Source organism: Saccostrea echinata, unplaced genomic scaffold, assembly GCF_033153115.1.
Source record: "Saccostrea echinata isolate AGI-Se365-2 ecotype Australia unplaced genomic scaffold, CSIRO_AGI_Sech_v1 ptg000016l, whole genome shotgun sequence".
In the NCBI taxonomy this organism is placed as follows: domain Eukaryota; kingdom Metazoa; phylum Mollusca; class Bivalvia; order Ostreida; family Ostreidae; genus Saccostrea; species Saccostrea echinata.
In genome coordinates, this window is record NW_026889765.1 from 18,871,701 (window position 1) to 18,897,654 (window position 25,954).

The window sequence follows — 25,954 nt, forward strand, 5'->3', positions numbered from 1 at the left end:
GATGCAATTCAATAATAGCAATATAATCTATACCCATATATCTTTTTATATCTTAAACATTTCTCTACCCAAAGAAAAATTAAGAGACTTTGATATATTCCAGAAGAAAATGACTCTAATTACAATATTTCCTATGAATTCGGCAGCGGAACGTGGCTCTCCACACACACACACACACGTGATTTTTAAATATATATATATATATATATATATATATATATATATATATATATATATATATATATATATATATATATATATATATATATATATATATATATATATATACAGACCCTGAAACGTGCTATTTCCCCACACGCACGCTGCACGAACGGTACACGCTCGCTACACGGTTTGCACGAAACGCTGCACGGTTCACACGAAACGCTACACGGTTTGCACGAAACGCTACACGGTTTACACGAAACGCTTTGCACGAAAGGCTGCACGGTTTACACGAAAGCCTGCACGAAACGCTTTGTACACGTTTCTCACACGCTTTGTACACGATTCTCGCACGCTTTTGCCTCGATCTGGATTTTCTATTCGGAATGTCTCGGGCATTATTTATTTTTTTACGGGTTAAATATAGATTAATTGAGAGTCGCAATCTTTCACAGTACGTTTTAAATAAAAACTCGCTACACCTGTACTACATGTTTATAAACTGTTAGAAATATTCAAAGTTTAGTAGTTAATAATCCATGATTGTCTTTCCATTTGTAATCCGCTTGTTTTAAGGTGATATGCCCATCATCGTCAGTGTACATCCTTTTTTCTCTAAATTTTACACTGCAAGAGAAACATTTATATGCTTTCCTCATAATTTTTTTCGGCATTAATTTTTTTAAGTATTACATTAAAAACTCGTTTATTAGCGAATTATAACTTTAGTAATTAATTTCAATAAATATTGTGCTGTGTTTATTTCCGTGAACGGATCGATTTTCTTACGATTTAGCAGTAATTTTATTTTATTTATTTAATTCAGGTTCACCTCTTTTATATGCAAAATTAATAAGTACATTGCAGAAAAGAGGATGATTATGCATTTTCTTTCTTTCTCTCTTTTGGTCGGGGGCGAGGAGGGGGAGATTACCGAGATCTTTCTCGTGTATCTGTAAATCTGACATGGCTTAAGACCACCGACAGTCGTTTCAGTAATTATACTATTGAGAAAAAAATATTAGACAAACAAGTAACTGTGCTTAAAAATATTCATGTCTCCAGCGAGATTTAATGAAATAAAACATTTTATTCCAAATGGTAATTTTAACATTTAAACGTTTTATTATAGAGTTTCATTTAACATTAGAATTCTATATGGAAGAATGGAAGAAAAACCCGCGGGAAGAAGGGTATAAAGGATAATTAGCTCTCTCTACATGTACCAAAAATGACAACAATATACATATACCCATCACCTTGTAAATTCCTTCATTATAAAACTCGGTAAAGGGGAAATTTTATGTAATTTACAAATAGTCACGGCACAACTTACCATGCAATATTCGTGTATACATGTCCAAGTACATTATATGAAAACTCGAACATTTTTTAAAAAAAAATACAAAGCTGCCTGATTTCTTAAACAACTGATATGTAATTGTTATTTATAATTTATTTCTAAACTCTTTTTTATTGTGACTGCCGAACAATCCACTGATCACGGAAATTCGGGTCGATTAAAAATAAAATCCACGGGTATTATGTGTACCAATTAAATAAAAAAAAATAAGCATTTAATATCACAAATTTAAACTCAATCGTTATTCTTGGGTGTATTTTAGACATGATTGATAACAGATAAAAACAGAACAAGTTTTCAGTTCCCTGCCCGTGGAGCCCGTTGTCGCTGTCGTAAATGACCTTGATCACATTCGCAAATGGGAAGTTGAAGATTTAAATATTCCAATATATTTTAAGTGGTGCATCCGATGCACCATATAAATAAATTAAGTATTTATTTTTTTATACAAAAGAGAGTCAATTATGCTTTTTAACACCCGGTACCGATAAATATTGAAATTAAAAGCTTGCGTTTTTGAAATGCGCCCCCCCCCCCCTCGGTAATTTCTAATCCTGCGTTCGTAAATGCATGTGAATTATACTCATATTTTTCAACTATAAATCAACCAATGCTATGTGTTAGAAAACTGACACACAGTATTAAAATTATTTAATACAATCTGGTAATGAATAGACAATAGCGGAGTCCTGATAAAATTCCGTTTGAAATTTCGTTTGTTGCTTTCTATAGAAAATAAAATAAAAAAGATATGATCACTCCGATCGATTGTGCATTTAAATCAATTCATTAAAAATCTTGCACATACACTGTTATTACATGTAATTAGTTTGAATAAATTTCCTGTCCATCTTTATTTTTGAGAGAAAAAATTAAGAAAAACAAATTAAATATACATTACCGTGTAATTTTATTTTGTTGCTCTCATACTTTTTTTTTTAAATTCACTCTTAAAATACATCCAGTATAATATCTCCGAATAATACTAGCTATAAACAACACTATTTGACATCCTGACCCATCGATAGCTATATTTAAAATGAAATGACTTCCGAATGGAACATACACGTTTCTCACACGATTCTTGCACGAAAGTCGCACGTTTCTCACACGGTTCTTACACGAAAGTCGCACGTTTCTCACACGCTTCTCGCACGCTCGCTACACGGTTTGCACGAAACGCTTTGGAGCTTACACGAAACGCTGCACGGTTTACACGAAACGCTACACGGTTTGCACGAAACGCTGCACGGTTTACACGAAACCCTACACGGTTTGCACGAAACGAAAAGCGCACGAAAGTTACACGCTTTTTTGGGGTAGTAGCACGTTTCAGGGTCTCTCTCTCTCTCTCTCTCTCTATATATATATATATATATATATATATATACATATATATATTATGTATTTATTGATAAAAATAATTTTAAAACAAGTATTTAAACAAACTGATTTTAGGTAGCGAAAATTTTAAGGCATTTGGTGAAGCTTTTCTCAGTTCCCGAGCTTATACGCATTGACAAAAATGTTAGAAATAGCAATAAAAAATTATGAATTGAATAAGAATTTGCGTAAATGATATTGAAACAACTTTAAACTTAACAAATTAGTTTAAAGACTTAATAATGGATGCGTTAAGGTGGTTTAATTAAGTCTGGACATTAAACCACCATTAAGCTGCAGCTTAAAGGTGGATTAATGGTAGCTTAATGAAGTTTGGACATTAAGCACCTAGAAGCTGCAGCTTAATGGTGGCTTAAAGGAATTAACTTCTACAAGCCACCATTAAGCTACCATTAAGCCACCTTTAAGCGATTGCTTAAAGATGGTCTTTCGTCATGTGTTTGCCTTCTACATGTACATGCGATATGACAGTCTATAATGTAAAGTAACTTTTGATTCATCCAATCTTTTTAAAAATTTTTTGCATTGATTTTTTTCAAATCGCAAAAATATATGAAAATGTCTGTTCAATTTTCCTCATTTTGACACATTTTTAATCCAGGTTCCTTTTCAATCATTATGTTAATTTTTTTTAATGAAAATTGAATTAGGGTGAATTCACCATGCATCGGACACCCTCGCACTTCAACAAGTTCTAGCGATATCGCTACCGACCGAATATTATCAAAATGGAACTTAATATGTAGTATGTGGTTAAAATATAAATTTTTGACACAACCGCGCCCTATGTATTGAGAAAATATCATTTAAAACCGATTTTTTCGGAATAAGTAAGAATTCACCATGGATCGGACAATATTCACCATGCATCGGACATACGATATTTAAACCAGAAAAATATCATACCTTGATCTCCGTGCTTTAAAATGAGTGATATCGAAACATTTTTATCTTTTATTTAAAAATTAAACTTCTAATTAAATTTGAATGACTTTTTCGATCCACAAATGTGAAGAGATTTTAGTTGCATCACATCGCCTTAGAAAGGCTTTACAGTACTAGTAATATGGCAACTCGCGCCTTTGTCTCGTGGGTTATCATCATCTAGTTTAAAGAAATAAATTGAGTCCACTTCTAGTCGTCATATATCGATTATTTGTATTTTCACTGAATATTTAGAGTTTCTATTTTTTATTTCCGTAAAAAACAGCTGTCATTTGGGTTTTATATGAAAATGGAAGTGATTACCCATGCATCGGAAAGTGTCCGATGCATGGTTAATTTGTGTCCGATGTACGGTGAAATAAATATACTAGATAAAAACAACTGTAAAATATATTATTCAAACATTGAAGTAAAATTTTTGATAAATTTCTGTAAAATAATCAATTATTGATAAATTTTACCTAGGTCCGACCCGTTCCGTTGACGTCTATTTAAAAGAACGACAACTCTAAAAATTGCAAAATCGTAAAATTCTGGTTACTCCCCTTTGATGATGCAAAATATGACGTAACTTCAAGGCCATTCTTGTGGTATTTTTATCACAACATGAAAATAAAAATCGGCATCATTAAAAAGTTTAAATCTTCCCCTTTAAGACAGAAACAAGTAAAAACACGAGGAGACTCGGGTTCAATGAAAGTTTATTGCTTAAAGTTGTCCGAAGCAAGGTATGTGTCCGATGCATGGTTAACTCACCCTATACATTTTCTCCTAAGAGAACCTAATGTATAGCATACTTACATGTGAATTTTCAATTCCTGGTCTATGTATGTTGTATTTTTTTTCATCACATTTTACTTACATATACCGGTTTTAATATAATTTACTGAAATTTAATAACAGAAAGGTTGTATTTATAAAAAGCATCACGCAAAATTTGCGAAAGATCGATTGATAACTTTTTTAATAGTGCATAAACTCAAGTCTAATATCTGATTTAACAATCTTCTTACAGGGGTCAAATAGGCCATATTTCAAACTATGCTGGCAAGAATTTGTGGTTGATTTTCTTTAATATTGAATTAAAAGAGATTATTTGTATCCTAGAACAATATTTCAAAGTTTCAAAAGAAATGAATTTACTGGAAAATTTGACTTTTCTATTTTGTACTACCTAAAGTGTCTTAAACCTTGTGAATTAAAAAAGTAGAGTCATAAGATATTATTTAAAGGGATCTCTGTTTAATTTTTCAACATTAATTCAACATGATCAATACGCAGGTGAGTTCAGACTAAGTTTAAGCATTTCTATGCAAATAAACTGATTAAAATGCCTCAGGACTATATCTATTATACATAGAAAGTTAAAACTTATTGTCTAATACATTCTTGGTACCCACGACATGAGATAGCCAGTACACATTTTGACGCCATATTATGACGTCATTGTTCTTTACTACACAAGATTATAATGGTTATCAACAAAAATGCTTCGGCGCAAGGGCATGCTCTATTTTATTTAACTGAATCAAGGTGTATTAAGAAGCAATATATTCCAAAGTTTGCTGGTGTTGCTGCACAAATATCAACAGCTCAGTTGTATAATTTCTATTCGTAAAGTTTTTAGTTGAATAAGGGTAAAAATGTACAGTCCGGTATAAGTTTCTTCAAATTCCGATCAAATGAGAAAATGCCAAGGATTTGTGCAGCAGCTTTATTAATCTATAGAATATTCTTCTTAGCATTATACAATTTTTATATAAAAATGAATAGGGTAATCCCTTGCGCCGAAGCTGTCCTGTTGATGTGATTTATTGCCTCAGTAGGTTAGATCAGTGACGTCATAATATGACGTCATAATGTGTACTGGCTATAACATAAGTATGCATAAGAACATATGCATATAACATAAGTATGCATAAGAAAATAAATCAAAACTTTCTCTGAATAATAAATGTACCTCTGCGTTTTATTAGCCCATTTGCATAGAAACGTCTATACCTAGCCTTAACTCACATGCGTAGATACATGAATACGGTACACTTTGAAGTTTGACTCGAAGTACAAAATATGAATGCAATTTTAGAGACGTTGTTATCGATAGTATTTTTAGTTAAGCAATTGGTCTTAAAAATATTAATCTGCAATTACCGGGAAGTGTGATTGATTGATTGTATGTTGTTTAACGTCCCTCTCTCGAGAATTTTTCACTCATATGGAGACGCCCGGAACATGTGAAAAAATTGCTTGTCACTTTTTCAATCATGTGTAAAGTCCAGCAAGAACTAGATAATTGTTTGTGCAAGCAAAACAATGGGCACTAACTAGATTACGTTAATGGTTTAAAATTAGAAGCTGAAACTGATACATAATTTGGAGTTTCATTTTGATATTTATAAATTTATACATAGACAATATTCACTGTAGCACTAATATATAAATGTGGCGGAACTATGGTACTAATGTTTTAATTATGGCGCTAAGGAATTTAACTGTGGAGGGGTCGCCACGTTAAACGGTCCATGGAGAACCCTAATTATACCATTTATAATTGTCAAGAACATTACAACAACCTTTCAACGGTCAAAATGTGAGTACAAGACTCTGAATATTGTAGACTATGATACAAGTGGAACTCTTTTGAACCTAAATTGATTCAGGTTCTAAAAAGCATTTCGTGTTTTCTGATTCTTTCTCTACTCCGGTCCGATTCTTACTGTATTTGAAAACTGAAGTGGCTGGCTGAATTACTTTGTCAACAATCTAAAATTATTATATATCTTAATAATTTTTGCATTTGATAGGGGTCTAGCATATAAATCAGGATAATTAAAATAAACCTTTTATCTGCATGAAATTGCGCGTGAAATGTGGCACTTTTGTGATGATCATGTAGGTTAATAGCAGATAATAGTGATAGACGTAAATTCACAAATAACCATCATCATTCACAAAAATGACACCTATTAACAATTTAATATTAAGGCATGAATCTCTGGTCGCAATTTTCAAAAGAACGATTAGTAGTTTAAAGAAAAATATGTGATATCTGCAATAAATACACAAAAGACCCAAATATAAATTATGATAGAGATCGTAAATTACCAAATTATGTAATTTTCCAGCATGATTCAAGAGAAAAACAGTATAATTAATAGGGTGGACAGAAAGTAGACCACAAACATGAATAAAGACTCCCTAAATTATTCAAAACAAGAACATAGTATTGTCTGAAGAAAAGGGCTGAAATGCACCTGAACTGCATTTAAGACGTTCTAGCTGATAAATGGTTAAGATCCCTCGTCGTACCTTAGTAAGTAATGGGACACAAAATTTGAAAATTTAAGATTTTATTTCAAATTTTGAGAATCAATTTTTCCAGTTGATTTGATAAGCGAGAGCATGTCCTGTGTACGATGAATTCCAAAACTCAAGTAGGCTACAGACAAATAAGATGTTTTAACAATTTCGTTTAAAGTCAACATTAATCAAATTTTACAATCATTAGAGTAACCTTTTACGTCGGTTTAACTTTTCGTTAGGTTGAGTGCCGTCTAACGTTTTAAGTGTCTGATGTTTTTAAAAGAATTGACCATGTTGATAACTCCGTTTAACCAAGTAAGGCAAACACCCTACAGTTGGTATGACTGGTTGACTAACTACTCCATGGCATCCGATCGAACCTCCGGCATTTTCAGGGGTCAGTGCCTTTCTTCTTTTTACAACTCGTGTCATTTAATAGGATTTTTAAGCTTGACAACTATTCGTTTACTCTATTTCTTTTCAAATAACCTATCAGAAAGATTCTATTTTCGAGATTTATTAAATCAATTTTCCGACAAGATATTGTTAACGATATATATAGAAGTCAATTTAAAAAAAATGAATACTAGTACATTAGCTTGATTCATTAAATGCAAAAGCAATGGTATCAAATCGTGCCTTTCTGGTAAACTAAAAAAACCCACCTCGAATGTATTTACACCACAGAATGTTAAAATTCTATACAAAATATAATCTCTTCCTACTTATTGAAGTATTGAAGAGAACTCACATCTCCTCTATGTAATGTTTTTACATTCAATGAATGTAAGCTCTATTCTCTACGGATAAGAGATGTCGATACATTTCTTTCACCAGTTGGGAGAGGGTTTTTAATGGATGCCTATCAAGGTTGTTGTTTGTCGGAAAAGTTCAAGTAGGTGCAACTGATCCAAAAAAAATTATACAATTTAGATAAGAATTTACATGAGATAAAACAACGAATTTGACTGAGAATCCAAGTCAGAAAGATTTCCTCAATGTATGTATTTATTTTTATCTAAAACTCATACAAGTAGGCATTTAGGATAAAATGATACGATATAAATGTGAAAAACAGAAATTGTAATTATGAAAGCTGAAGTAATTTACGAGCAAATTTATTTAAATATATTTGATGGAGTACAGACGAAACACCATCCTACTTTTTTAAGATGGTTTCTCTATTTATTTAGACTTACATTTTTATAATAAATATGCAATAGAAAAAAAATGAAAATGATGGCCGAAAAAATAAAAGAAAAATATCGAAGACATTAATTACTGTCTTTATGAAAGTAATAATAAGTATGCAATGTTAATTAAAAAGGCACTGTTAACACAATTTTTTTTTTTTTTTAGAAAATCACAAAAAGTATTAGAACTTAATCAGGTTCTCGGAAAAATCTGAGCAGTAGTCGAGAAAAAAAAGTACAACAAGCTCTCTGTAAAAAAAGTTATTGTCATTGTAGAAGTGTTTTTATTATGATTTTGTTGAAAATACAATCAGACTTGTATTTAAGTTTAGTATATCTAGTTTCTAAAGGTACAAAAAAAATCAATTAGAGCAGTCAATGCATAGTTATTTTAACAAGAGTTAAATTACATGCGGAATATTAAAGTGGTTTATACTCTTGAGTTAAATATTGAGTGCAGCCTGTAAATTTCGTGATGTAAACCCTTATTAAAATAATCCGTTTTCCATAAAATAAAATGACTTCATCAAGCCATTGAAATGAGATTAAAATTCGCAAACATGTTGATAACTACGGAAGCGTAAATGGCTCTACACTTGTTGTGTTATAACTTCATATATAGCCTTACTTTTTATTGTCTTATTAACATATAATGTGTTATGACTATTTACTTTTACTTATATGTTGTGTTATATCTGAATATTTTTACTTAATTTAAAGCGTTTTTATCTGTTTGATAGATTTTATTGCTAAAAGTTAAATCGACTGAACAAAATATTGATTTGAAAAATAACGATATAAGAATGAAATGTAACCACATCGATATATTTATTTAAACATGTTGCAATAAAAATATATTCTTATTACTTTTATCGATAAAAATATGTCAATATGTTCTGAAAAAAAAGTAATGTTGTCGAACTAATTTCGCGGGCGCGGGAGTTACACCAAAACGTCACGTGAATAAGATGTCGGTGTAACGTGGTGTCAGCAGCTGTTCATCTTTCCAAAACACGTAAGTACAGTTTGATTTAAGCATTCAAAAATTTCTAAGCAATAGTTTTACGTATTTGCGCATTAGAGTATATAGTGAAATACTCTACATATTTTTTTTTTTCATTTAGAACTGTTTGGAGAGGGGGTGGGGGGTGGGTGTGAATGGATATGTATGGCCTGTTGATATTTACATTATACTTTAGGCCAGCATTTTTTTATTTTTAGGTTTACAAACCCGCCGCTCAAGTTTTTGAATTTTCAGAAAAAAAAATAAAATTGAGAAAAAACAGATTATTTTCTTTCCGATGTCAAATTTGAGTCGGGATGGAGATTTCAAATTTACGAACTCGTACTTCCGGTTTTAAGATGAACATGGCGGGTAAATAAAGTTAGATCTGCAAAGTCCATAGCAGCACCATAGCTTGGTTTAATGTAAAAATTTATCGATAGGAGTGCCATTCAAAACGTTTCACCCGTTCAGAGGACAAATAAAATGCTGACGACTTTGTTGCACAATGACATGCTGGTGAGATAATCATGCATTCGTATTCAAAAGTATCTGTCTGTATATTATTTTCCTCCCACAGGTTTAAAACTGCCCATGGGAGCTATTGCCAGCGACATTGTTTAGCTCTCTGTTTTAGCTTACAGTCTAAGCATCATTCTTCAGAAAAGGGTCGCTTATGCATCATATGAATAAAAATAATGGGAGAAGTTAAGTCCATTTGAGGAAGAAATAAATAATGAGATAAATATTCACATCCAAAAATAGGGATGTTCAATGTTGAATTCCCTGTTTATTAATAAACTTCTGACATCATGACCTCAGAATAGCTCTCGCTTGGCTTAAAAAGTGTAAACAAACCAAATGACCTCTCTTTTCAATACATATAAAAATTTTATTGAATGAATGTGCAGTAATCCGAAATTTCTCTTCGCCCAGGCGTTGTCGTTAGAGCTCACAATGACAAGTGTCGCTTCGCAATGCTTGCTTCGCTCACTATAATGTACATGTTTATAATATGTTGATGGTGCGACCGTTATGGCAAGTGCAGATATTTCTTTTGTTATAATTTAGATTGGGCTCGTCAAACCGCATGTGTCATTTGATGCGTGTAGACTCTGACATCACATGACGTCGTATGTAAGTTACATTACCAATAAGAAGCCTGAACAGTGCTGAAAGTAAATGAAGAATGTTTCAAAACTATTTATCTTCAATATTTTTCCATTAAATCAGGGCATGTTAACTTTTAGTTGAAGTTTTGCTACAATTCTCGCAAGAACGTAGCTTTAACAAGTGATGCATTGTGGGTTCAGAGGTGCTGAGGAAAAAAAAATTCTGATGAATGAATGTGCAGTAGTCTGAATTTTCTCTTCACCCAGGCGTTGCTTTAAGAGCTCGCAGTGACGAACATCGTTTCGCGACGCTCGCTGCGCATGCTATAATTTTTGTAAATATGACTTCTTTTCATCACATTTCCATTCTAAAGTCAATTCTAAGGAGTTATAGCCCCCCCCCCCCCCAAATTAATACATTATTGCAGCTAGATTTCTAATAGCGTTTTGGTTAAACTTTTACAGGTACTTGTAATAGGGCATAATGCATAAATGCAACTCATTTAACTGTTGGTGAAGTAAACAGCTAATTTAACATGCACATTTATTCTGACACCAGAGAATCTTGTTGTCTCGACCTGTTAGGGATGGTAGATTTCAAAATTTTTTGTAAATTTTTAAAAATATGTTTATTATTTTTGTAGAAAATGGATCCAATGTGTACAGAACAACCAGGACCTTCAACTTGTCCAACTTCAATACCGCGAGTACAGTGTACAGTTAAAATATGGTCCTGGAATCGGAAAGTTAAAAAAGCTATGACCTGTACTAGTTTTAAGGAACTAATAGAAAAAAGTAAGAAAACTTTTGGAAGTAGCCCGACTGGTCTAGTACTCGAAAAAGTAAATGTCGAACCCTGCTGTACCATAAATGTTAATTGTTTGGAGAGTATTTAAGTTCATATATTTTTTATTTACATTACTATAATCCTTATGAAGAAGTTATTCTAAGGCAGCTACCCCTAATTGTCAAGATCCAAATAAATATAGATCTGAAATGAGAGAATTCTGAAAATATAGACTATAAGCTGTGATTTTAAAAAATAGTGGATAATTCCATATACATGTATAATTTGAAGAATTTTTAACTAAAATAATAACAATTAATTTTTCAAGTGGTGTCTTTATTTGCACTGTCAAACTACTCTCACTTGGGTCAGAGTTGAATATTACATGTATACATATATGTTTGTTTAAAAGTATACATGTATCTTTTTAAATTTTTACAGCAAAAGCCAAGTTCTCTATTGACATGAACTTCAAATTTGTCCTAGAGGCTGATGGCACCGAAGTAGACGAAGAATATTTTAATGTCCTGAAGAATACATGTAACAACACTTTGACCTTTATCTTCTTAAAGGAGAATGAGGAATGGAACACAGGTAAAAATCCTAGCTGGCTTTGGTGTTGACCCTTTTAACTTGCATCAACTTATAAATTCAATTAAGGTCATTTTTAACATCTTAAATTTTATGCCGGTATATCGGTACTGGAAAATTGCAATACGATATTTTTTTGTTAATGAATCTCAATATACTGGAATATTGATATTATTGCACAGCCCTTATGTAGTAATTTCTACATTAGAATTTCCAATACTATAAAGCTTGGTAATAGTGGAGTCCAAAGGAGGGGGTAGGGTGGGGGAGGAGCATATGAATTTAGTATTACATATGGTATTTGTATGTGTTGGTATATACTGTAAAACAGAAATATTCGTGGGGGATTAAATTTTGTTTATTTTGTTGTTAACAATTATAAATGAAATTAAATCCCAAACTAAATTTCTATATGACTATTAACTGAATAAGATGACTAAAAACAATGAAATTAAATGCCCACTAAACTATTGTTGGCCTAAAATTCAAGTGCCACTTTTCTTTTGTTATATGCATAGACCGGTAGAGCCACAGACTCATCAAACACTTCTGGTTAAAATTGTTTAAACATATTTACCTTTACCTATGGAGAGAATATATGCCTGTTTTTCAATCAAATTCAAAGATTTGAATAAAATATATTGAAAGCAGCTTAGCTAGAAATAGAATGCAATTTACATAAATGTACTTTTTGTTCTAAATGAGTGTCACTGTATCATTTATGTTATCTCTGCATTGTATGCATGCAAATATTATCATTCAAACCTTTTTATCATTGTGACAGATCTGAAGTACCCTGGGCCTGGATGTAAAGAAAAATCTCATGAAACAGGTAAAATTTTATACGAAACTGGTTGTGTATTGCCTTTATCATATCCCCGATCCAAAGGAAAGGGAGTATACTGTTTTACTCATGCATGTCTGTTCGTCTTTGTGTCTATCAGTAACAAATTTTTGGTGGCAGTTTTCTTGGCAACTATTCATCGCAGATGCTTTAAATTTTAGCACATCCTTTGCTGAGGTATGCCATATGGTGGGATTCATTTTTGTTCAATTCTGACATCAACTTCCTGTTTATCAGTGTGTCCGTCCATACATAACAAATATTTGTCACAGTTTACAATATGGTAATACAATATGGTGGAATTTATTTTTGTCAAATCGGATGTCATCTTCTAAATAATCCAGGCATCTGCTCGTAACTGAACATGAACAAGATAGTGTACGTATATTCACAATCAGAGCGGGGGTATTACTAAAAAGTCCACTAGTCTGAACATTTATTGGTGCAATTTCATAACATCTCTAGCCCTTAATTGTGTCAGAAGTTTAGGATTCTAGGTGGGATTCTGTTCATCATATTGTGAAAATGTGTACTGTAAAACAAGTCTTATCTGGATGCTGTGTATTCCGAAATCTTGTCATATATCAAGTGCTGTACATGTCTGTTGTTTGTATTTTGTTTAAAATCTTGAGAATTTTTCTCTCATGTGAAGATGCCACCACTTCCTGGAGGAGAGCTTAAATTTCGCCCTCTACTCGGCACTTATGGCCATTTAGCAGTGAGGGATCTTTTTCCTGCCAGCACCTACTGACCTTGGTTTATACACTCTCATCCGAATGACGGGGCACTTTATATGATGTTAACTTCCCAAGTCCCTTTCTGATATTCCAGTTGATTAAAATGGTCTTATCCTGGACAAACCAATGTAAAAAAAAATTAAATTGTTGAAAAGGGACTGAGCTCAATGGCATTTAGTATTACTCGCATACATATGATGTTGAAAATTGATGTGAGGCTTTTTTTTCTGTGAAATTTTGTGTGTGAACGGCATTGATAACTTAGTGTCTTTTTTTTTTATAGCTTTACACTATATTTTTCTGCCTTTAATGTTTCAGAGGAAGAGCAAAAGAATTCCATTCTAGAGTTCGTAGAGAAAATGCAGGCAAAATTTGAGAAATCAGGCAAGGGAAAAGGAGTAGGAAAAGTTAGTATTATTTCAATTAGATAAGCTGAAATTAATGAGATTTTTCAGACGTGTTTAAGGTGAAAGATCCCTCTGCTCCAAATTTCACCAATTTTTTTTTTTTTAATTCTAAACATTGATTTTCATCAACAACAATAGCATTAGATTCAAATGAAAAATAGTTTGAAGTATGAAGTGCTGCTTACTTTTTCAGAAATGAATAATATGTCAAATCATGATGTGAATTAAGAAACTTTGAAATGGTGAATAGAAATTTCAATTATATTTTATCTCACAAAAAATTAGAAATATGAGGTATATATGAAAATAATATTTAATCTCATACCTATCTTATTCTCATTAGAAAACATACTGAAGCATTGCTTTTTAAATCAGAATATCAAATTGTTTTCTGTGCTTGTAAAATAATATGAATCCATCAACAAGGGTTATCTTGCCATTATCGCCCTTGAAAATATTTTATTGTGAAAAAAAATATTAATTAAATGTTTATTAACAATTATGCATCTCAAATTTCTGTATCAGTTAAAAGACTTGTACATTTAAGAGATAGAAATATCTCAAATTACACCTTTTAAAGGAACTAAGTATAAATGTTTTAGGTAACCTTTGATAAATGATTAATGAAAATATTGGTGATAGAAACTAGAAATTGACATCTGTACGAGAGAACAGATTTGATTGAGTTGACTATAAAATGGTCCTCATAAATGAAAACTGTAAAATCTGACATGACAATTTATTGAATTTCATGGAAAAATGTCTCCAGAAAGTTATCGCTTTAATATAAGAGGGATATTACACCTAATTAAACAATAAAAAATCAATCAGTACTGGTATTCAGATTAAAACTTCCAATATCAGTATCTTTCCTGTAAATGTTCAATATCACATCATTCCAGTAACATTACCAAGTGTAATGCTTTACTTTTTATCCCCCCCCCCCCCCCCCCGCAAACGAAGTTTAGGGGCGGAGTATATTGGAATCAGCATGTCTGTCTGTAGACGAGATTTTTCCAGACCTTTTCTCAAAAACTGTTGGAAAGAATTTGTCTGCATGAAAATTGGTACACTTATTATTCACCATATGAAGGTGTGGACCTGGTATTTTCATCCTGATTTATTGCAAACAAAACGTTACACTTGGTTCTGGATTTATTTTTCTAAATTCTTACCTCAACTACACAAAAGCCAGATTTAAAACTAAATACTTATGTTGACATCTGCACCAAGCATGTTGGACTGAATTATTTAGTCACTTAAATTGGCAGCATTAATATATAGGCCAAAATTTGGAAGTTTTCTCTCTCTTTTTTTTTTGACATCTGCACCAAGTGTGTTGGACTGTATTATTTTGCCAATTAAATTGGCAGCATCATAAATTAGGCTAAAATTTGGAAGGTTTCAATTTCAAGCCCATGCAGTTAGACTAATATCGATGGTTTCAAGGAATATTTTGCTGTGGAAATAGTAATTAAAACAATATGTAAGAAACATGCAGTTATAGCAATACTTTGAGAAGACCGTGGAAAAAAAAAATAAAGAAACACCACAGTTTCAATGTGCAATAAATATAGACTTTTTTTCAGTGGTTGGCACCATAGCTCTCTGGTCATTCATCTAATTTTTTTTTTTAGACCAGCCAGGTGCAGATCTGCAGGTACCCACCCACTGAAAAAAATAATCTTAAACCTAGCTATTTTGATTCAATATTTCATTTTTTGAAACTTTGGTTACCAATACTGACTTTTTATATTTCAGGAAAAGCACAAGCCATTAAGATTACCAATAGGATGGCTGAATTACAGTTACGCCGAAAAACGGTACAAACAGGTTAAAAATACAGTAAAAAAGCGAACTGGGACAACAACAATTTTACTAACCCGCAGTTCTGGATATGAGGAGACTAAAACAACTCTTGAGGAAGAATTTTTCCCAGGAGGGAAAAGTTCTAGAGGAAAATTGGTGTGCATGGACACTGAACTTGGAACATTCAAAGGAATTATAATAAGTCCTGAAAACTTTACAACTGTAGGAGAGTGGGTTGAGAATGAACAAGAGCACCAGCAAAAAGCCCGTCTCTACCTTTTGACCAAGAAAAAAGTATATATATATATATTGCTATTTCCCTATAAGGAATTTGTTAAATTTACCTAGCTGGGAATCCATGATTGAAGATAACTTCGCTATATCCATAAATCCGCAATATCTTTGTTCGTACTAAACATGTTTCACTATATAATCATAGGACTTCAAATATGGAGTCTGGACATTAAAATTTGGATGTGTTTTTCAGCTCATGCAGGATTACGACTTAATGACCGACACCCGTTCTACGGATTCTTCGGATTCTGATTTTCTGCCAAGACTGCAATTAACAAAAACAAAAAGAAAGAAAACAACAGGTATGATTTCATTCTTATTTTAGATTACCTGCACTGAACAGTGTTTCAGCTAGGGGGAATGGATGGTTAACATCTGCAGTGCCCCCCCCCCTTCTTGGTTACCCTCTGTCCCTGGATAACACATACATTTCGCTTGATCTGTCCTTTTCCCTCCTTATAATAATATGCTAGTGTGATTCCAACAGAAAACATATGAATGGGCTGATATTTGATACAAAAGACAGTATTCAGAAAAAGAACCTGAAATATATTGATTAAAGCACAAAATTTTACAGCTTTAATTATACCCTCACAAAGTTTGGGGGGGGGGGGGGGTATATTGGTATCAGCTTGTCCGTCCCCGTCTGTAAACGAGATTTTGTTTATTACTTTTTAAAGTATTATCTTTTATTTGTTGTGTTTTTATCTGCTTGAAATTTATTTTGTATAATTGTCTTACTTTTTAGCAAATACGTATGTACATGTATATTTGTAGATAGTGACAGTGTGATGAGTTATACCTACTGCCATGCTGGGGTGGGGCCCAGTACCCTCCTACCTTCAACGAGTCATACCCCATGTTCACTGGCAACAGCTACACCAACAACAACTGCTGCAATAGCTGTTTGCAATCCACTGATAGGTATGCTTATAGGAAAATCTTGAATTTTTGCAAATCTGACATGTATGAACTCAAGTTTAAACAATAACATTTAGTGATCAAGACTGCATGCAGAATTATGATTTGCAATTAATTATCTAAATACTTGTTATTCATTATTTCAGACAACTCATCAGGCAGTCAAAACAAAAACATTTCTACATCTCAGCAGCCTGGTCAGCAGTGGCTTCCAGCTGGAACCCCAACAGTATGTTCTGTTTTAAGCTCACCTGAGCTGAAAGCTTCAAGTGAACTTTTCTGATCACCCGTCGTCCGTCTGTCCGTCCGTATACTTTTGACATTTTCAACTTCTCCTCAAGAACCACTAGGCCAATTTCAACCAAACTCGATACAAAGCATCCTTGGGTAAAGGGGAGTTTAAATTGTTAGAATGAAGGGCCATGTCCCCTTACAAGGGGAGATAATCAAGAAAATACAAAAATAGGGTGGGGTCATTAAAAATCTTTTCAAGAACCACTGGGCCAGCAAAGCTGAAACTTATGTGGAAGCATCATGGGGTAGTGTAGATTCTAAAATGTTAAAATCATGACCCCTGGGGGTAGGGCGGGGCCACAATAGGGAATCCAAGTTTTACATAGAAATATATAGGAAAAATCTTTAAAAATCTTCTTCTCAAGAACAGTGAAGCCATTATTTGTCATATTTATATGGAAGCATCTGCAGGTGGTGTAGATTCAATTTTTTTCAAAACATGACTGTGGGGATGGGGTGGGGCCAAAATGGACGATCAAAGTTTAACATAGGAATATGGAAGAAAAGCCTTTAAAATCTTCTTCTCGAGAATATCATAGCCATTGGTGGTCATATTTATATTGAAGTATCCTCAGATGGTGTAGTTTGTTCAAATTATGACCCCCAGGAGTATAGTGGAGCCACAATGGGCGATGAAAGTTAAGCATGGTAGTATATAGGATCTATCTTCAAAATTCTTCTTCTCAAGAACACCAAAGCCATGATTGTTCATATTTATGTGAAAGCATTCACAGAAAGTGTAGATTCAAGTTTGTTCAAAATCATGACCGCCTGGGTAGGGTGGAGTCACAATGGACGATCAAAGTTTAACATAGGAGTATAAAGGAACAATCTTCTCAAGACCAACAAAGCCATGGTTTGTCATATTTATTTGAAAGCATCCTCAGATATTGTAGATTCAAGTTTGTTCATATCGTACCCACTCCCCCTTACTCCTTCTACCTTTTAGGGGTTGTTTGGGACCACTCACACATGTAAGCTTTTTAATACTAAAATGATTATTGCTGTTTTCCTAACCACAGTACTCAGGTGAGCGATGTGGCCCCTGGGCCTCTTGTTTATTACATTTCAGTATTCGCACCTACTTTTAATGACTTGAGTAGTTAATTGGCTCTATACTATGACTGCCATGCATGCTTCTTGAGAAAAACATTGTCAATAATCAGTACTTTTGCTATGAAGCTTGACATTATAGAGAATCAGTCAGCTGATGATCAAAATCTCCTGTGCACGTTATTTCAGGGAATTCTAACATGTTCATTTAAGGAATGTTTTTGACTTTTGTGTGAGTTATTGGTGTGTGAATCACACAGACTTGTCACATAGGCATATTTCATGAAGCACGCTAGGGTATAAGATAACAGATTTACTAACAAAAAAACAAAAGATGAGATAACAAGCAGTCACAACATGATAATCGACAATCATCAATGTGTTTGTTGAATCACTGATTCAAATTTCTGTACATAGAAAAAAATTAATTCTTTCAAAATTGTATATTCCATTCCCCATGCTCTGATTTTAAGTATTAACATCATTATCCTTCTATTAAAGCAAATGTACATAAATTCCAATCGCCGTCAGGGTTTTACAGTTACCTCCAGTTTTTACGAAACTTTGCTTGGTGCTATTTTTAGCACTGGGGCATGTGGAGAAAAAAATAATGGAGTAAACTCAGCAAAAAATGCAATATTTAGAGAAAATAATTTTGGAAGGAAAAAACATTAAAGAAAGCAAAACTTCAGTTATGTCCAATTTATGCCCCTGTTTATGTTAAGTTATAACTTTTACCATGCATATCACAAGTAAGTTTCTTAGACCGTGCAGCATTGCTAAGATGTCTGGGTTTGTTTGTCTGTTCATTTGTGTGTCTGTTGACTTTCTGTTTAAAATACTTATACCCATTCATCAGTTTTAGTCATACATGCATTTAAATGAATTGGACAACGCCAATTCTGTATTTTGCATTTTGATTTTAGCAATGTGTTACGGCAATTAATCTTTTCCAGGTGCTATTCCAACAAGGTCATGCTGGGAAGAATTGTACCATTTGTTTTGACCGAGAAATCAGTCATTTTTTCCTGCCCTGTGGTCACACGACATGTTTAGTCTGTGGTCTGGAGATAGAAACCCACAACAGAATGTGTCCGGTGTGTAGACTACTCATTCAGGAAGTAAAACCATTATTCATGTAATTTTGTTTCTTGTACCCAGATTTTTGTGAAATTTTACAGGCCATTGTATTAGAGATGATTATACATTAATTAGCTTGATGTAGCTGCTGGTTGATTCTGGTTGGTTTATATCCTACTTTATCAATATTTGGAATTGTATTTTGTTTTTCAATATTTATGATTCCAATATTGTTGCATTCATTTTAGTAAAAAAAAAAAATAATAATAATACCTGTAACAGAGAAATTGTGTATTAAATATAATTAAAAATGTCCTGTCATTGCAAGCATATTATATTTTTGAATTATTTGAACTCTCCATTTAAAATCACAATGGAGCATTGACTCACTGTAGTTAGAAGTAGAATTAGTAGGGATTGTATTTTAGAGGTCTGTTTCATGTGATTTTTCAGGGTGTTAATAGAATGTTTCAATATCTTTTTTAAAAAAAATATTCCAAAAAGAAATATTTATGATATTCAGGTTTAAGCATTGTTAAGTAAATTTATTTTTATTAGACTGAGTGTATATTTTTTTTCTTGTTTGGTTATAAATAAAATCATTTTGGTTTTTGCACCAGCTTGCATTATGATTAACATCATATATATGAAAGTAAGACATTTTAAAAGCATTTCTAATATGGAAAATTTAACATAAATCAGTCAACTTAAAAATCAGTCAATGTAAGTTGTTTAGTTCTCGTATATTAACAATTAGAAATTTACCATTTTTATTTAAATTTCTGAGTATGTGTAAAGCATTGTTTATGATTGTGAAAAGAGAATCCATTAATACATGTACTTCTTATATTTCAATTCAATTCAATTCAATTCGTTTATTGACCAATTAAGGGCCCTCATGGGGCAAAAAGAAAGTACATTGTTAAAATGTATATAATGATTATGATCATACACACGAAATACAATATACATATCCATAAGAGGGAGAGAATTGCTTGATTGATAGAAAATACGTACAAGTAGGGGAATACCCAAAATATTTTATATGAACATAAGACTTGTTTTATAGGTATATATACAGTACATCATATATATATGCATACATTACTAAACCATATACTTGAAAGTATCATACTTTTACATAATTAATAATAATAATAATAAAAAAAAAAAAAAGAAAAGAAAAAAGTTATCTCATGGAAGATGACTTTTTGATAGGCAATGTGTGTGCTTTATTGCCTACAAACAGGCAAGGCCTTTTATAGTGTTAGGTGACTGATGATAAATCGACAGTGATGGTCAAAATTATGCACAATTTTTTTTATTAATTTTCTTTTTACATTTTGTTACCTTTATTACAGTGTATGTAGACTTTTGTCTTGAGTTTTCTTTAAGAAAGTAGATAACTTTTAAAATTAAAATGATTAAATTGTTATTTGTATGTATTCACTCAGCTGAGTTAAAAGCTTAAGTTAGTATCTCAGATCAAATTTTGTGTGGCATTCTACTGTAAACTTTTCACATTTTCAAATTGTATAGAATGACTGGACCAATTTCAACTTTGGCACAAAATGTCCTTGGGTAAAAGGGGGAAATTTATTCAAATAAAAGACCATGTTCTTTATTAATAACAAATTCATGTATTTAAGAAATTTAAGAAATCTATAAATCTCTTTTTGAAGAAGCAAATTTTCCTGATTAGTAATTTTATGATAGTCGTCATTTTAAATATAATTGTATTGGTTTCTGATTTTAAAGGAAAGTGTTTTCATGGTAACTAAATTAGACAAAATCTGTGAAATACCATCAAATTCTCACTCCTCCTACAGATTTCCTCTGATTTCAATAGAAAGTGGCACATGGATTCCTAACTTTATCACACAACTTTTTATATTGGTTTTGATTTCCAATTCAACCAAGAGTAACTATTTTATTTTATTTTTGCATAGCTTCAAGCCCAAGTACTCTTTTCTCATAATTATGAATTAACTAGTTGAACTACAGATTTGTCAGAGACTTCTGGTTATGAAGGATGTTAACCTTATACTTTTTTTTAAAAAAAAGTTCTTTTTAACTGTTTCTAGACTTTTTTCTGCTGCACTTGCAGATATTGAGTAGATTTTTGCTATTTCTCTCGATATTGATTACTTATAAGCAGATCTTTTTTTTTTCTTTGGATGACCTGAACTTTAAAAAGTATTGCCAGAATATCTAATTATTCTTTGTTTTTAGCCTTATTTTATTGCTTTGCTTGTACAATAAGTGGTCATATTTTACTCAACAGATAAAATGATTGGTAAAGAAAATTGATTTCAGAATGTAAAACAACAATTTTTTTTATTTTTATGCCATTTCCACCATTACTATTTCACAAAATTGGACTTTCACATATTTGAAACTTGCATATCAGTGGGGGAAGGCAGATCACATTGGTACATCCTGTTTTTAATTATGGAGGAAAAAAAATATGTGATGATCTTTTAGACCCAGAGTGATCACATTATAGGATAATTTTTTTTTTTTTTACATGTAAATAAATAGGAAAAAAATATTCTCTTTTTATCTTTTGATTAAGATAATTTTTTTTTATCTTCAAAAGGTCAAAAATAAGCATTGTGGCCTATGAACCTTTTGTATTGTTCATTGTTTTGTAGTGGGGATAATATACCAGGCCCCAGGCCAGGATCATGAAAAATTTTAGACTTAAGTCAAATTTCCAACCACTTGTAAAAAAATTTATTTATTATGGAATTGATCTCTAAAGTTGCAGTTACCAAAACTTTTGAATAGCAATATTGAATGAATATTTTAATATGGAATTCTTGCCTTCTACAATATTTTAGTACAAGACTGAAGAGAGAGATTTTGACATAAATTTAAAATGTTTCATGATCCTGGGTCCAGCACTGTAATATCATTAGCAGTTTTCAACTTTTTTGTTGAGGAAAAGCATTTCCTTGTATTTTCTTTACCAGGTAATTTGCTAGATAAGCTTTATTTTTTGATTTTTTATTTGAATCATTTTATATGAAAAAGGATAAATAAAGACATTTTAAAGTCAAAGTAACAATCTTTTTTAGTGTTGAAGTTATTTTCATTCTGAAGGTTGTCCAAGAAACACCATGCAATGACAGCGTGGTTTCATTTTAATTTACAAAAAAAAAAAACAACACGTGTACATGTGTACATATATACACGTATGCATCTCCCAGTGTAAGTAAACACTGTTATGATAGAATCTTAAGTTTTCCTTCTTACTGGACTATTTCTAGGACACGCATTTAAAAGAGGGAATTACTATCTCCTTGAAAGGGAGCTGGAAGGGATATAGTATGGCATGTATTTGTGAGTGTTAGCTTGTCCTAGTGCGAAAGGGAAGTAATGTTATTTGCAGCGGGATTGATGTCATTATGCTGCCTTGATCTCCACTTTGCAGTGCCCTTGTTACAAAATGTCCTGAAAGTTAACATCTAGTTAAAGGCTTTATCTGTTTATAGAGGACTTTCAGTTGAAACTGAGTCCATGTCCCTTTTAATAACGCCTTTTTTCTAGTACATGTAAACATCCAAATCTTTGGTTCATTAGCTTGTTTGTCAGCTCTACTTGTTTTAAGTCATTAAAGCTGAACATGATTCGTAAAAGCAATGCGTCCGCCATTTTTGTTCGGATTCTCGCTATATCTGAGGACCCCTATATAAAGGGCCTGACTTTGACGCTGTTCTGTATGATCAGTCGACACCGGTGCAGACGGACGTATGCTACACAGCACTCAAAAATAACTGTAATACCTCGTCTAATGCAGGAAAGTAGATACAAAAGAAACTTACAATTATAGTTGTACAGGTTAGTGCATTATACAAACAAACACAGATACACGTAACTACAATAAAATGTAAACAAAGGTATTGCAAGATAACCAGCACGAACACGGGTCGCCATTCCACGCCGATACCCGTGACAATAAAGCAGTCAGGTGTAACGAATGCGAAGAGTATACCCTGGTGTTGATGTATCGTAGATATATTATCGAAAATGGCGTATGCCTATTTACGAGTCGTGTTCAGCTTTAACCCTATTTCAAGTGTAATGGTAAATTATTACAAAAGTATTATGGGACGTTGACGGGTGGAAACAAGTCATCACTTTATCATGAAGTTTGGTTGTTAGATTACCATTGTCATTTTTTTCTAGTAAAATATCCAGATATGTAACGGACGTCCCAGGCTATATTGTAGGCCTATTTTTTTTCATTTGTTCATTATCGGCCGCAGCAGTGGATGCTGCGGCCGATCTATTTGTGGTTGTGTTAGAAAGTGCACACGGGGGGAAATGAGATGTTATTATTTTTTTTTTTATTAACGTTAGTTCAATAAAATAATTCTCAAATGATTACATGAATAAAATCATGAGTAAAATATTTTTAAAAGTTGTTTTAAACTAAGTTTTAATCGTTGTTATTATGTTTCAATTTCATTATCATTTTGCATCAGATAATTGATAATTTATGTGTAATGAGTTCTTTGGATTTTGTGTTAGTCCGGAAGAAAACGAAACACTGTAGAATCAATTAAACAAAAATAAATTTATTTTACAGATCCAACAAATGAATAAACAACCAAAAAATAGCACAAAAGCCTTACATACACCACACTCGCAAACACTCACACAGAGAAAGAAAAAAATATAACTTTATAAAGAATAAACTGACACGCCCACGAACAATGAACTTAAAGCTGCGTGTCAGAAATAAATATCAAAACAAAACTTGTTTAATGAAAACAGTAACTTTTGAATTAAACAATAATTAATTTCAAGTCGTTTCAAAAAAGTTCAAAATAGAATTTATACTTTCAAATACTCTTCACTGTAATATAACTTAGAAATGCTTTTTGAATAAACCAAATTGGGAGTTTGTCTGACAACTGTTCACTTATTCAACACTAATATCAGCACCACGGGGCTTCCGTACACCACTGTGTTCACACAACGCTCACTAGCAGTCTAGACCGCCGGACTCACAGGTCTCCCTCTTCTAACGTCTCTGTAGTCGTCTATGCATCCGTTAGAATGACGCTATGGCTTTACCATTGGTCTGTAGGGACGAAGTACACGTACATGTAGTACCACCGCCGCCCCTCCATATGCTCCGGTCCTAGACACAAACTGACCACTCACATCTGCCGTCCTAAGCCCCTAGCCCCTCGTATACTCTATGCCCTATGCACTAAAATAAATTAAACGACTTTTCTACAATACTATCAAAGAACAGAATATATCCACCTACCTAACACAAAACATACAGACAAAAAAGTAACAAACTCCTATAAATAGTAACGAAAACAAGCTTACCGGCTGGAGAAAATAGAAATGACCACACACAGAATTTCACCGTTCCCTGGCTACCGGTTTCAGACTTATTTCTAGATTTCACCATAAATAAAGAACGTCCATGGTGTCCAAAACTGTAGACTTGGCGTGGAACAAGACTCTTTCACTGCCACGCGTCGTTTCCTTCTGACCCAACCAGTTTTCTAAATTTAGCTTAAATACACACCCTCAAAAGTACGGAAACTCATAACCACCAAAACTCACGAGTAAAACACAAAATCAAACATAATATAAACTAAACAAAAGTCAACTTCATCACATTATGGTTAAATAAAAAGAGGTTACAATAGTAGCCTGGTTCCCTGTCCCTGTTATGCTTCGTATACTCCGCGTCACTTGGCATGGATGAGACAGGGGACCAGGCTATTACAATAGGTACTCCCCCTCAGTGTGTAAAATACAAAAGGAAATTGTCATGAATTTCGGGATAATAATGACGTAGTAAAAGTGCATGGTGAATAAAAAAATTGAAAAGTTGCTCAACTAGTAAAAACTTGTTTGAATATGCTGTACAACTGCGAATGACACAAAGATTATTTTTATACATTTTGCACCGCGCCATTCAGCGTATAGCCTACTCTACAGAAACCGGCATTATCCCGTGACAAAAATCCAGGATATCAGCACGTGGTTCATCTTGAGAGACCTACATGTATCTTCATTTTGATGACAATAATTTCTCATATTAATCATTGACTTTTTTACATAGATAAAACCTTTGGATGAGCAAATGCCGCACTAAATTTTCTATTTAATTTAAAAAAAAAATATTTATTTATTTATTTTGTTTTGAAGACGGCCTGGAATAAAAATGAACACTATTTCAGCTTTGAATATCCTGTGCTTTCCTTGCATGAATGCTTTGAATTGTGAAAGTACTTTTCATCAATTTTACTTGTTGACACTGATATGATACTGATTTTTTTCCTTTTTACAAACGTTTAAAGCGTTTCCCTCCCAAGACATGCAAGATAATTCTGTGGAAAAAAAACAGTGAGGGTGTTTCTTAAATGGAGATTTGGTATAGCTAATATTTGTAAATTAAAGATATGTTCACAAAAATCTACGAATTTTTATTCAACACTTCGACCCTACATATGATACGTGATTCTTAAATTTGAACACATCAATAAATAATACGTCATAATACCAAAATGATTATGGATTCTCCACAGGTACTCGTAGACATGACCCCACCCCACCCCACCCCGATATTCAACCCCGGGACTTGTTGGACATTTTTTTCCACACATTATATTTA

At 32.7% G+C, this 25,954-nt stretch overlaps 1 protein-coding gene across 1 annotated transcript; it reads left to right on the forward strand.

Moving 5' to 3' along the window:
• Window positions 1-14,845: 14,845 nt before the first annotated feature.
• LOC133188689 (uncharacterized) lies at window positions 14,846-19,421 on the forward strand. The gene is made up of 6 exons (XM_061324192.1): window positions 14,846-14,851; window positions 15,616-15,957; window positions 16,151-16,259; window positions 16,735-16,881; window positions 17,025-17,107; window positions 19,182-19,421. The coding sequence occupies exons 1-6, from the start codon at window positions 14,846-14,848 to the stop codon at window positions 19,365-19,367; spliced, it is 873 nt and encodes a 290-aa protein (XP_061180176.1). The 3' UTR covers window positions 19,368-19,421.
• The last annotated feature ends 6,533 nt before the right edge of the window (window positions 19,422-25,954 follow it).